The following is a 14,905-nucleotide window of genomic DNA, read 5'->3' as shown; positions in this document are numbered from 1 at the left end:
GCGGCACACATATGTCCCGATGCTCACAGATGCCCTCTGCGGCTCACATATGTCCTGATGCTCCCAGATGCATCTGCGGTTCACACATGTCCTGATGCTCCCAGATGCATCTGCCGCTCACATATGTCCTGATGCTCCCAGATGCCCTCTGCGGCTCACATATGTCCTGATGCTCCCAGATGCATCTGCAGCTCACATATGTCCTGATGCTCCCAGATGCCCTCTGTGGTTCACATATGTCCTGATGCTCCCAGATGCATCTGCGGCTCACATATGTCCTGATGCTCCCAGATGCATCTGCCGCTCACATATGTCCTGATGCTCCCAGATACCCTCTGCGGCTCACATATGTCCTGATGGTCGCAGATGCCATCTGCGGCTCACATATGTCCCGATGCTCCCAGGTGCATCTGCGGCTCACATATGTCCCGATGCTCCCAGATACCCTCTGCGGCTCACATATGTCCTGATGCTCCCAGATGCCCTTTATTGCTCATCGATGCCCAATGTCCATTTTGGTCAACACACTGACCTGTCTCTTTGATGCTGTAGTTTGGTCTGTAGATGACCCCTTCAAGTCAAAGATGCGCTGATGCCCCCTGCAGCTTGGGGGTGCCTTGGTTAATCCTAGCCCCACAGTGAAGCCCTGGTGCCATGTGCCCCTCTGTGATGCCCTTGTGAAGGGGTCGTAAGGCTCTAAAAGGGATTGGTGACAAAGAAAACGTTAAATAGTTTCTGGTTACAGACGTAAAAGGGTTGGGGTCCCCTGAAATGCCTCTGCAGCTCTGCTGGTCAGGTGTACCCTACTAATCCTGCTCAGGGATCCCTCCTACTCCCTGCTCCTCTGAGGCCCTGGTACTGCAGGTAGCGCTGATACTCTCTGCTGCCCACAGTGGCACTGAAAGTACCTTGGGTGTATTTCTCCTCACAGTTGCCTGATACTAGCCGCACATGCATGAATGGCTTGGTACTCCCACTCCCTGCTACTCACTGATATCCTGACATTTCTGCTACTCACCAATCCTGTTACTCTCCGCGCTGCACAGATGCCGATACTCTCAGCTACTCGCCGACACCATGATACTCTCTCAGGCTCACTGATAAACTCATATTTCTGCTGCTTACCTATTTCCTGTTACTCTCTGCTGCTCCTACATGTCCTGATACTCACAGAGCTCCTGATACTCTCTTATGCTCACAGATATGTTACTCTCCCCTGCTGATCAAAGCATTGATACATTCTGATAATCACAGATGTCTCATTCTCTCTTCTTCTGACAGATGCCCTGAAACTTACCAATGCCCTGATACTCTCTGCTGCTCACAAATGCCCTGATACCCTGTGATGCTCACAGATACCCTGATACCCTCTGATGCTCTGATACCCTCTGATGCTCACAGATGCCCTGATACCCTCTGATGCTCACAGATGCCCTGATACACTCTGATGCTCACAGATGCCCTGATTCACTCTGATGCTCACAGATGCCCTGATACCCTCTGATGCTCACAGATGCCCTGATACCCTCTGATGCTCACAGATGCCCTGATACACTCTGATGCTCACAGATGCCCTGATACTCTCCGCTGCTCACAGATGCCCTGATACTCTCCGCTGCTCACAGATACCCGGATACCCTCCACTGCTCACAGATGCTCTGATACCCTCCACTGCTCACAGATACCCTGATACCCTCCACTGCTCACAGATGCCCTGATACTCTCCGCTGCTCACAGATGCCCTGATACTCTCCGCTGCTCACAGATACCCGGATACCCTCCACTGCTCACAGATGCCCTGATACTCTCCGCTGCTCACAGATGACCTGATACTCTCTGAGGCTCACAGATGTCCTGATACTCTCTGATGCTCACAGATGCCCCAATACTCTCCGCTGCTCACAGATGCCCCAACACTCTCTGCTGCTCACAGATGCCCTGATACTCTCTGCTGCTCACAGATGCTCTGATACCCTCTGATGCTCACAAATGCCCTGATACTCTCCACTGCTCACAGATGCCCTGATACTCTCTGCTGCTCACAGATCCAATGATACCCTCTGCTGCTCACAGATGCCCTGATACTCTCTGCTGCTCACAGATCCCCTGATACTCTCTGCTGCTCACAGATGCCCTGACACTCTCTGCTACTCACAGATGCCCTGATACTCTCTGCTGCTCACAGATGCCCCGATACTCTCTGCTGCTCACAGATCCAATGATACACTCTGCTGCTCACAGATGCCCTGATACTCTACGCTGCTCACAAATACCCTGATACTCTGATGTTCACAGATGTCTTGTTGCTCTCTGCTACTCACCAATGCCCTGATACTGTCTGCTGCTCACAGATGCTCTGGTATTTTCTGATGCTCGCCAATGCCCTGATACTGTCTGCTGCTCACAGATGCTCTGATATTTTCTGATGCTCACCAATGCCCTGATGCTCACAGATACCCTGATACTCTCTGCTGCTCACAAATGCCCTGATACCCTGTGATGCTCACAGATGCCCTGATACCCTCTGATGCTCACAGATACCCTGATTCTCTGATGTTCACAGATGTCTTGTTGCTCTCTGCCACTCACCAATGCCCTGATACTGTCTGCTGCTCACAGATGCTCTGATGTTATCTGATGCTCACACACGCCATAATATTGTCTGATGCTCACCAATGCCCTGATGCTCACAGATACCCCGATACTGTCTGCTGCTCACAGACACCTTCCTGGTTTTCACTGTACGACAAGTGTCCTGATAGTCACTGCTGCTGTCCTAGCACCTTCTGCTGCTCAAAAACATGATTGCATTCCCTGCATGGCGTACCCGCTGAGGAACTATTCCTCGATGTACTTTGTTTCTCACAAATGCCTTGATACTCTCTGCTGCTCACAAATGTCCTGATACTCAAAAAGCTCCTGATACTCTCTTATGCTTACAGATATGTTACTCTCCTCTGCTGATAAAAGCATTGATACATTCTGATAATCAGAGATGTCTTCCTTCTCTCTTCTTCTGACAGATGCCCTGATACTTACCAATGCCCTGATACTCTCTGCTGCTCACAAATGCCCTGATACCCTGTGATGCTCACAGATGCCCTGATACTCTCCGCTGATCACACATACCCTGATACTCTGATGTTCACATATGTCTTGTTGCTCTCTGCTACTCACCAATGCCCTGATACTGTCTGCTGCTCACAGATACTTTGATGTTTTCTGATGCTCACCAATGCCCTGATGCTCACAGATACCCTGATACTGTCTGCTGCTCACAGATGCTCTGGTATTTTCTGATGCTTGCCAATGCCCTGATACTGTCTGATGCTCACAGATGCTCTGATATTTTCTGATGCTCGCCAATGCCCTGATGCTCACAGATACCCTGATACTGTCTGCTGCTCACAGATGCTTTGATATTTTCTGATGCTTGCCAATGCCCTGATACTGTCTGATCCTCACAAATGCCATCATACTTTCAGATGCTCACCAATGCCCTGATGCTCAGATACCCTGATACTGTCTGATGCTCACAGATGCTCTGATATTTTCTGATGCTCGCCCAATTCCCTGATGCTCACAGATACCCTGATACTGTCTGCTGCTCACAGATGCTCTGATATTTTCTGATGCTCGCCAATGCCCTGATACTGTCTGCTGCTCACAGATGCTCTGATATTATCTGATGCTCACACACGCCATCATATTTTCAGATGCTCACCAATGCCCTGATGCTCACAGATGTCCTGATACTGTCTGCTGCTCACAGACACCTTCCTGGTTTTTACTGGACGACAAATGTCCTGATAGTCACCGCTGCTGTGCTAGCACCTTCTGCTGCTCAAAAACATGATGGCACTCCCTGCATGGCGTACCCGCTGAGGAACTATTCCTCGATGTACTTTGTTTCTCACAAATGCCCTGATGCTCTCTGCTGCTCACAGATGTCTGCTTCTCACCTCTGTACATTTCTTCTCTTCCGCAGGGCGATTGGCCACATCATGTCCTCCCTCCTGTATCCACTGTTCACCTTCGTCCTGCTGGTCATCTGCGTGGCCTACTGGGGCATCACCGCGCTGTATCCTTTAACCAGTCACAACTGGGAATCAGGGGGTTCTGGAGAGGACCCGGCAGGAACTAGAATGGTTGTCTTGATGCAGAAGAAGGAACTTTGTGCCATGGACGTTATGCTAATTTTCTATCTGGAGTATAGTATTGTCCTGGTTCACTTTTTCACTCAGAGCATTGTAGCTGCCCTCCCCCGTGCCCCTCCACATATGAAACATTTTCATATAACCGTAGATGCCTCCTCCGCGTACCCAGGTTCAGCAACAGTCTCCTTGGCATTGCACTGGACCCACATATCCACCGTGTGCGCCTTGTGTGTGGTGGTGCACAGTTGTGCAGAGAGAAAGGTCCTTTCTCCAACGCCGACTTCCCAAGTTGGCGATGCCTTGCTCTCTCACTCTTCCTCTGTGAGGGGCAGGCTGGAGGTCTCCTTTTCCCACGTGTTGGTTTTTTATCAAAGTTACTGTCTCTTTACAGAAAGCCCTGGTCATAAAAAAGGGATATTGTCGGTTTGTGAGATGGCAGAGTCAATGTAAGGAACTTGTACCCAGCCTGACGCAGGATTATTTGCAGGTTGCAAATGGGGTTTTGATAGGTCCTTTCCATGAAATGCTACTGAATAAGAATTTTAAATCAGGTTTTAATTGTAAGTCACGTCTATAACAATTGTACTTAAAAAAATAAAAAGTGTTATATTTTAGATGCTAGAGGAAAGGTTTGCCCTTTGCTTTGGCACTTCATATCTGTACTTCTTACTACTGCACAAATCCTGTGTACACATCTAGTTGGTTTGCAAGAGTGGCACCTTTAAAAATGTTTAGTAAAAGCACATTTGACTAAAAGCACATTTGGTAGAGCTTGATCACCAGGCCTCTCCTGCTCCAGGGTTAAACAATGGCAACTGTCAAGAGTTAAACAGGCCTTAGCAAAGCCAATTGGTCTGGGTTACTTTGCCAACCGAAGTATTTCAAAAAGACGTTGCTGTGAAAAAGCAAGAACAATTCCTCTCTGTGTACAGTACATATATGAAATAAATACTTTAGTGTGTGAGGATTCAGTGTATTTCTCAGAGGAGAAATAGTCCCTCATGTGTCGTAAAGCAAGCACTCCATAGGAGGCGGAACCATCTACCAGCCAACCAGTAGAATGAGGTCAGAGGGTCATGCTAGTTTATAAATATGTTAAAGTAGTTTTTAACAATAGTTGTAGCCGGCAGCTGCTGGAATCCAGCAGAAAATAGATTTTCCTATAGTGCCACTCTGTGGGGTGATTCCACCTTTTATGGTGTTTTTTTCATATGTCGTCTTTAGCACAGTTGACCTCAAAACCAACCTGGTGGCCATGTCCAGGTGAGGCTCAAGTGCAAAAAAGAACAACTAATGGATGGAATGCTGAGCAGTGTCATACATTCACCCCAGTACAGAGATCTGGGCCTAAATCCATCGTTTTTTTGCTCACCATGCCGTTCCAGTTTGAACCCAGCCATATGCAAATCAGTCTTGACCCTGTGCCTCATGGGAACAGTCCAGCCCGAACTGCCAAGCCAGGTCCTCCCTGGACTGGAACCAAGCATCCTAGGACCGGTTTCGGGGTTTCACCCCTCTTCAGCCAGGATAGCTTGATTCCAGTGGCATGGATAGCACGGGACTCACGTCTGAGCATACCCGTCCCACTCAAAACAACAGTTGATGCACAGAGTGCAGAACAATGTCAAACATTCACCCCAGTACAGAGATCTGGGCCTAAATCCATCGTTTTTTTGCTCACCATGCCATTCCAGTTTGGACCCAGCCATATGCAAATCAAGTGAGAATCAAGGGCACGGCACCCCCCCGGTCCTCCTCCTCCTCCTCCTACTTGCTGACATCATCTCGTCCCTAAGTTTTTTTAGGCCCACCTGATGGCCCCCTCATTGAAACACAAGTGCCCAGAACTGTGAAGATACACAAGTTGGGAAGCACACAGGATGCTAACAAGTTCATCCCTTGGTCGTCCACCTCTCCCCACCGTAGTCTTACGCTACATCTGTTTCAGGTGCTACCCAACCGTTCCTGTCTTACCCAAAAGCCTTGCGGGCTACAGAGGGCTGGCTCTGAGAAGCCAAGATGGCCGCCGCGGTGGCTCCTCCTGCCTGGTGAGCTTCTAAATAAGCCGAGGGCAGCAGAGAAGGGCTGCATTGTATCAGTTTACCAGAGGGAGAGGTCTGGGTCTACAGAGGAAGATATGTATGCGAGTTAAATCATTTTCATGTGTGTTTGGAGACAGTGACCGTGAATCCTCTCCAGTTTGGCTCCCATATCTTTCCCTCACCTTGTTGATTTGGGGGCCTTAGTTAGATCCTGGTGGACTGGTCGCTCCATCACAACGGTGACGGATATCCCGTCCGCCGAAATACAAATCCCATAGGATATACTGGGAATTATATTGTGCTAGAGTAACCTGGCCCTTCATTTGTTGTTTTTGTCTGCTGGGAGCTGTTCCTGGTATTTTCAGCGTTTATTTACTACTGGTGCCAAGCGGATAAACCAGGCAGAGAGGGTGGCGGGGAAGAGATTGCTCATTGTTGTAAAAATGATAGTTACGTAGCACAGACCTCAAGGGCGTTGAACACATCCCTTGAGGTTACACAGCCTGCTGTAACATGCAATCGGTAGTGCTTGTTCTAAGTGTGTGAACAGTTCAGCTTTTCTTCCCCCTTAACTCAGTGACTTCAGATATCTAGCCACATCTGGCAGCCCCCTGTACCGGGTGACCCCGACAAACAGCAGCCTCCCAGGCTGCAACAATATGAACTGGACGGAGTCTTGTGACCCTATGGTAACTAGCTCTCTTGAGCGCTTGCAGAGCGGGTTAAAGTTAACTGCTTCTATGGCTTATACTGTAAACAATGTGTCGGACCATACTGGGCGATTTTGCCAACTCCAGCCTTGGTTTAACCTAAACAGTTTATGAAAACCTATGGCGCTTAGAAGTCTTACACTGCAGAAACATTTACAATTAAAATGCAAGAAGTCCCTCCATCCATAGAACCTTTGTCTTTCCCCAGACATCTCTACTCGAGAGCTGCACGGCTGCTGCATGGGCATCTCTGGACCCTGTCGCCCGGCTCCCCGCGTGGGTCTGGGTGCAGTGGCAGAGAGGGGGTTCTGCAGAGATTGCTTACACATGGGGTACTTTAGACTCACATCTCTGGTGTAGTAGGGCTGCCATGCAAACTGAAGATGTGAGAAGCTGCAAGTGTAGGTATCGGCAACTGACCTGCATGAATGCTTCGTCCCTGAGTGTTGTGTTCCTGCTGGTGTCTGCTGTTTCCCAGTGGCGGCCGGCTCAGGTAAGCGTGGTGAGGCGGGGCAGGGCATGGTAGGGGGGGAAGTCGACGTATGATGGAACAGGTATAAGTAAATAAATAATGCCTATTCCATCGACTTCCCCCCGCCGCGCCCTGCCCAGCCCCACCGCACTTACCTGAGCCGGCCGCCGCTGTTTCCTCTGTTCCTTGCCCATTGATGTCGCAGTGCATCTGGCTGTAGACTGTCCTCACAGGAACACTTCTTTGATAAACTGAAGAAACAACTAAGAAACAGTTAAAACTCTCACCTCTTGAGGTTCCAGTGGCATGTCCTCGTATCCCAGTGACCTTGTGGTCGCTCTAGGCTGTGATTTTAGGTCATGAGCCTGTGCTTGCTCCAGGTGCACGGAATACTTAAAATGGCAGAAGTGAAATACAATACAGAGCTGATCTTTGGGTAGCTGCAGGTGCGTGATTATCTGTAAAGTTTCCTGGTCTGGATACTGCCTTATTATCCAACAGCCGTCCAGCAGTCGCCAACCAGACTCATTCTCAACCTCCCACACAGAACTCACCTCACATCACACCTCAGCAGGGAGCTCTGCTTTCTATGGATACAGAAACTCACTCATTCTCACACACACCCACACACACACACACACACATACACACACTCGAGGCACTACACATCCTCGGCCCAACCTACCTGAACAGTTGCATCTCCTTCCACCAACCACCCAGACACCACCGCTCTGCAGGACACCTACTCGCACACATCCCACCATACACAGACCAGGTCAGGAGGACGAACGTCTCTTACATCGCTCCCAAAGCGTTGTACGACCTCCCACTCCACGTCAGAGCCTCCTCCTCGCTCCTTGAATTCTGCAAGAAGCTGACGACCTGGCTTTTCAATTAATCCACCAACTGTAGCCAGTGCTCGGCACCCACACCTGCTCAGTCCAAGGACACCTTTACGTGTGATAGTGCGCCTTACAAATAAAGATAGCACTACATAACACCTGCTGGAGCAAGAATATTCTATCAGTTGAAATGCTTAGTCTTCCACACCGCATGTAGCAGGCGGCAACTCGCGAGACTCGTTGTCTTGCTACGCACACAGTTCAGAGCAACACCCAGTTTAAGGTGTTGAACATTCTCCATGAGGCAGTCTGACACACAAGGCAGCGCAGCAGGGTCAGCCCTCGGCTACAGACAGCCGTCAGCTGCCCTCCGAGGACCAGCAGCCAAGACTCTTCGGGCCATATTATCAAGTAATTGCGATAATAATCGCAAAGCGCGCTTAGCGCGTTTTTGTCTATCGCCGTCCATCGTTGAATTACATCGCAGTGTTAGTGGCATATTAGCAACGCTTTGCTAACAGGTGATGTTCAAACCAGCGATAGACGGCGATAATGATCATTAGCGTGTGAAATCAAGCGACGATTTCACAGCGCTAATGAAAAGCTTGTAAATATGGGAGTGTGGACTTAATCTGTCAATCCACCGCCCATTAAAAAGATAGCTGAGTCAGGATTTTACCTGACGCTAGATTCCTGCGATAACCGCGGTTAGCGCTACTATTTTTATTGCATCTTGTGTCCGGGTCTGGCTTGTTAATAGCGTGATGTTGTGGTTGCAACTATTTTGCTGTTGTTTTGTGAAGGAACGCCTACTTTGCATCTAATTAGCGATGCAAGGCGAGGCGTTAGTAAAACGGCTGCTAAAAAGCGCTAATGCATGTCAGCGGCGCACTGATATGGAGATAAATATATCGCCTCTTTTCGGCCAAAAACTGCCGCTAAAGCGCCGATGTTGGGCTTGATAATATGCCCCTTGGTTCTTCTGATCTTCATGTAGGTCCAGCGTTTGGACATCGAAGTCCGGTGCTTTGGGGAAAACCGGTTGAAAAGAGGCTGATCCGCCTTGATTAAATAATTGAACAGCGGTTCCCATGGAACTCATTTGAGTGAAGGTAAGATAAGCAGTAAAGTCACTGGTGCCAATAAACGATGATGTATACATTGCACCCCAGGCAGTTCTTTTGTGCTTGAAAGACGTTTGTTTGATACAATCCTTAACCCCTTCGCTGCGGCGGAAATTTCGCCGCAGCGCTGGGGGAGTGCGGGGGGGGCAGCGCGGTGGCGCGGTGCTCATGACGGAGTGGTTCCGTCTTGACTCCGCCCACAGCGCTAATCGCCCGCACAGGCGGGGAATTAGCGCCGCGTGGGCGGCGCGGCCGCCAACGGCTGCAGCATGACGGAACCACTCCGTCATGAGCACACGGCAACCGTGGCTCATGACGGCGTGGTTCCGTCATGAGCACGGAACGAGTTAAATATAAAATCCAAGAGCTATTGTCGGACTAATCGCTCATAAGGTTGTGCAGAATGTCCTCCGTGAGAAAGAGAAATCACAAGGCAAGAGCGATGCAGAGCAGCGAAGACGTAACAAATGTGTGTTCAAGAACCAGACAACCCGAATGCTCCGTTATGGTGGCCGCTCTGGCCGGCAGACGTGCAGCTGTTGTCGGACTATATCCTGATATGAGCATTAGTTGCTAACGTGACTTCACTGCAGATCTTACCTTCATTCCAGGGGGAACCCCTGTTCTGTAATACACCTGGACCCCTAGGTTCACCTTGGTGGATGGCTTGCTCTTGTTGTACAAAAAAAGAGTGATCAGCATTGAAGCGTCAAAGCCAGAGGGCTTCTTAAAGAGTTGAATGGGATTCTCAGTCCATTGGATGCATTGGCTATGAACCAGTGTCACGCCTGCGTGGAAAGAAGCGTGGCTTGGGTATCGTGGTCACTGGGCAGACATGAGCAATGGAAAGCAGAGAGGCGCTGCTCCACCCTGTTAGGAGGGATGACGTTCAGAAGCAACGCATTGTGTGCTTGAAAGGTGTTGTCCAACGGAGATTTGATTAGATTTTAGATTAGAGTTTTATATTTATTAGACACAATAATCCTCACCGAGGGGATCGCTCTGCGCTGACGCCATCAAATACAGGTCACAATTCCATAAGATGAGTAAAGATCAAACAACCATCTTTTCAGGAGTTTCTTGAAAGCAATTAAGTTTGAACAAGAACGACGAGGCAAAGGTAGCGGATTCCAGAGTTGGGAGCTAAAAAGGGAAAAGAGCAGCCATCATATCTGGCTGTACGGGTACGTTTGGGGCGTAGAAATAGTAGCTCACCGGATCCAAGCCGGCATACCGGGATATATGGCTGATGTTCCGCTGCCATTCGTATCTGGGCTATTGTCTCACTCGTGTTCTCTCCTCCTCTTCCAGAATTTCAATGGCTCCAAGTTGTTCCCAAACTGCTCGTCCACGAGGTGCATCTTCTTCAAATACAACACCGACGGCATCTACCAGCAGAATCTCTTCAACCTTCAGATCTACAACATCTTCGGCTTCCTGTGGTGCATCAACTTCGTCATTGCTCTGGGCCAGTGCGTGCTGGCCGGCGCCTTTGCCTCATACTACTGGGCTTTCAACAAACCCGCCGACATCCCCTACTTTCCTGTGGCTGGCGCCTTCATGCGCACACTCAGGTGAGACCAGCCCAATGGGCTCCAATCCAGCACTTTATTGGGCCAATCTTATTTAATGTCATACTGCTTCCTTTAAAAATCCAATTTAGTGTAGATTATTGATATGTTTTCTGCTACGTCCCTGCGCGCATCCAAGCAATATTTTTTTACACAAATTCAGTCCATCTAACAAGGGGAGCATTGTAACTTGTCTCTGGTACTAAGAGATTAACAGAAGCCAATTGATTTGTTTTCATTACTAGGATTGGTGCAGTATTTGGCAAATACTCTCGTCAAATTCCTTTCCAGAGCCTCTTTATAACAAGCATTTGCAATGCAATAGGTCTCGCATTTACGCGAGTTTAAGCTATTGGCATTGTAAATGACGATGCCTTTTATTTATGTTTGAAAAACGAAAACACAAATAAAAGGCATTGTTATTTGCAATGTGAATAGCTCAAACTCGCGTAAATGCAAGACCTGTTGCATTGTAAATGCTTGTTGTTCCTTTCACTGTAGCAGTGACCTGGTTTGTTTTTAAAAAAATAAGACCTTTGGCCTCTCGCTGTTTGTTCATTTGCATCTCACTGATGCTGGGAACAAAGAGATTGCAATCTTTACTGCCGATCTTTACTGCCGTGCGGCCCGCGAAAGTGAAAGCAAACGAGTGCTTTCAGGCCTCCAAATGGTGCGCGCGCCCGGCCGGCGCACATGCACTGTATTTGGAGGCCTGAAAGCACTCGTTTGCACTTTCAGATCCACCATTTACAAAAGCTCTCGCGAGAGCAGCGCTAAAGCGCTGTCTCAGGCGAGACCTAAAAAGGACAACATTGTGTTAATTTCACCAGTACGGGACAACTCACACTGATATCAGACAATGTGACATTTCTGCCAGGCTATTTAGAAACAGTCTCCAAACAACATTTACACTGAGTGACTGGTGCAAAATTTGATTGTGTTTTGCCATGACTGACACTTCTCCGAAATTGTCATTGCTTCTCTAGTGACCGCTCCATATTCCGCTCCATATTCCTTACCTTAGAATCATTCCTCGCTGCCATGTTGCACCATGGAAAAAAAATAACTTTTGTTACAGGTAGTGTTTCTATTTTAGTGAATACGGCAAAGTTTTCCATGGAGGGGAAACTTATGAGGGAGACAAGTATTGAGTTTAGGCATTTGGACTGCCCTCAGTTTGTTGGAATTTCGCAGATTTATATCGCGTGAACTTGACCCGAAGGTATTGGAGCGCGTCACATGAGCACCAGTTCCGTTGCAGACAACACATTCATTTTTAGGCGATTAAGTGATTTGCCCAGGATCACAGGATGTTGATCCGACATCAAGGTTGGAACCGGGTTACCTAGCTCCAATATTGACATCACTGGCCATTACGCCACGTCCACTCTGCTCCGAACTTGAAATGTTCGGAAATAACACTGCTATGATGTGGCTCAGGCCCCAGTCTGGTCAGTCCAGCGCCTCTGAACCAGGGATTGCATCCTGTAGCCCCCCCTGCCCCCCACTGTTCTGCCAGGTGATTCTCTCCCTCTGGACTGGACCTGCTCTCCAACATGCTCTCTCACCCGTAGACCACCCCAGATCTGTCATCCAGCCATATGGCTGCCTTTCACTTCACTCCACCCCATCGCCTCTTGAATCCTATCCAGCACTCACCTGACCACCTCTGCCATCCACCGAAACCTTGGCATGGATCGGACCCCTCTTCGAAAAGGGACACGTTCGCCTTGCAGTCATTCCTGTGTGGACAAAGGCTGAGAAGACGATGAAAGGAGTTCCATCTCAGCAACGTCTCCTCTTCCAGGCTAAAGTGACGGGTGTCTCCTGAGGGCTTGAGTTGGGTTGAGTAGCTCGGTTTCCCCAGCTTCAGATGTAAGGCAGGTAGTTCCAGAAGGAGTAAATGTATTCCACTCGTACATCACAGTTCATCTCAATTTGAAGTCCTTCTTAGGGGCAGTGAAGGACCGGTCAACATGATGCACCTCCTAAGCATGGAGAATGGAGCGTTATCGAGGGACCGCTCAGCTGACGTTCAGGCATCGGCTGGATTCTCAGGAAAGGTTCTACACTGCAATCTACAGCCACTGGTCTTGGCAGCCAGGCTTCAGAATGCCTCAAAGATGCCTCTTCAACTCTCACCAGGACTTCAAATCCACAGATGTAAAGACCCTCTGCAGCCATCATGTGCCAGCAAGAAACAGCTGTGCCCAATCCCAGATATTTGCCAACATCTGCCATACATGCTTCTTACAAAAGGGCCTGATGAAGCCCGGATTCTTATCGTATCTTACCATCCCTAAGAATCCTCAGGTCGACTGAACCTTTTTACCTGCTGGATGGTGTGCAGGGGAATAATTCAGTTTACTCAATGTAACCCATTTCAGTTGAACTTTCCCTCTTCAAAGATCAACGACTCTGAATCCAAACTTTTTAAGGATTTATTACAGAGCTAAAAACAACTGCACATAGAGGCACCTCATCACCAGGTTAAGGAAACAGATTGGCGCTAATACAAAGAAAATCCTACGCAGGAGTCTCATCCGACTCAGAATAAGAAGAATAGGTAACTCCAGAAGCATCAGACGACCAATGACTGCTCCAATCTCTGTTAGTCTTCATTAACCTATTAAAGAAAAGAAGGTTAATTTCTCCCTCCTCTACTACTAAGGGGACATCGCTTCTTAACAAGTTTCCCAGCAAGAGGAGGTAATAGGTGTCAGCTGTGAGGACTTCCCAAGAAGAGCACTCGCTGTGCATAATGAGCTCGTTCTAAGATGCTCCTTCCTACCCAAGTCCCTCTCGCTCTCCCAAATCTGCCCTCCTCTACCCCTCTCTCCTCCTGACTGCTCTCCTCCCGCGGGACACTGCCCCTAACACAAAATCCACATTCAGTAAGACGCGCCCTTGTCCCACCTCTTCGGCCAGGTCTTCTCTCCGGTAACGTTCCATCGAAACCTGCACCTCGTCCAGGAACCGTTAGTGTGGCCTTGGGTCCCAGGCACCTTCTCTGCCGAAAGTATCATCTTGGCATTCCTGTGCACTCCCATGTCTGCACCTCCTACCATCCTAACTCCTAAAACAAAAGACTAGTTTTCCCTCACGAGCCGTGTGTCCTTGCACCTGCAACAAAGACGGGCAACCGAGAAGCTTCCCACTTGCAGAATTTACCCATTGTTTCTAAAGGAGAGCCTTCCCAAGGGAACCCTTTTCGGCCTACAGAAGTCAGCCAACTTAAGAACCAAACAAGCCTCCTCTTTAACGTCTATGCGATCAGGCCTTTACACATTTTAACATACATTTCTAAAACCATGCCTATAAACGTTAATGTCATTACATTCTACATATAAATGAACAAAACTATACGTGCAAACTTAATATGGTGCACGTTTAAACCGAATACATCACATTACAAATGAACTAATTAATGTAAGCACTCTCTAAAATACATTTTCAGATAGGCATTAATTGATCTTCGCAAATAACATGATTACATCTCTATTCATTCTAATATTCACGATTTTAATGCTACATGCCTACTGACCACACATTAGTACATGCTGTGTATATGCGGGTGCGCGCTACCTGTGATTATGATGCATCCCTACAAATTTCAGAATAACATGACGCTCGATCAGGCCCACTTAGCACCCATCAGCCTTTGGAAAGAATCTCCTAATCTTAATTTTCTGTCATGGGACTTTTAATGTCATTTCTTAGCAGTCCACTCCCCTCCACAGGAGCCCATGGCCGTGGACTGGGTTTATAACATCCCTAAGCACCTTCCTGGCTTCAGATTGAGCAGTCTTTTAGCTGCCAGCTCACTAGAGTGGAACCTCAGTCGGAGTGTCTCAAAGAGACAGTGCAGGTTTACACTCTGGTGCAGTGCAAGAAGGAGACATATTAGTTCCAGGGGCTGTTACCTCAAAATCTTTCTTTTAATATTAACCAAAGTTATCGGAGTTACTGAAAGTGCACTCTCTTCTA

At 48.4% G+C, this 14,905-nt stretch overlaps 1 protein-coding gene across 4 annotated transcripts in view; it reads left to right on the top strand.

Annotated features, from left to right (window-relative positions):
- SLC44A4 (solute carrier family 44 member 4) overlaps positions 1-14,905 on the top strand; it is a 311,986-nt gene that overhangs the window by 270,772 nt on the left and 26,309 nt on the right. For all 4 annotated transcript variants that reach the window (XM_085632339.1, XM_085632504.1, XM_085632421.1 and 1 more), the window contains exons 13-15: positions 3,989-4,081; positions 6,786-6,888; positions 10,659-10,921. In XM_085632339.1, the coding sequence (XP_085488465.1) occupies positions 3,989-4,081; positions 6,786-6,888; positions 10,659-10,921 (459 nt within the window). The remainder of the gene's footprint in view (positions 1-3,988; positions 4,082-6,785; positions 6,889-10,658; positions 10,922-14,905) is intronic.

The sequence above is a fragment of the Triturus cristatus genome, chromosome 1_1 (assembly GCF_964204655.1).
Source record: "Triturus cristatus chromosome 1_1, aTriCri1.1, whole genome shotgun sequence".
Classification (NCBI taxonomy): Eukaryota; Metazoa; Chordata; class Amphibia; order Caudata; family Salamandridae; genus Triturus; species Triturus cristatus.
This window is presented reverse-complemented; position numbering and strand designations above follow the sequence as displayed.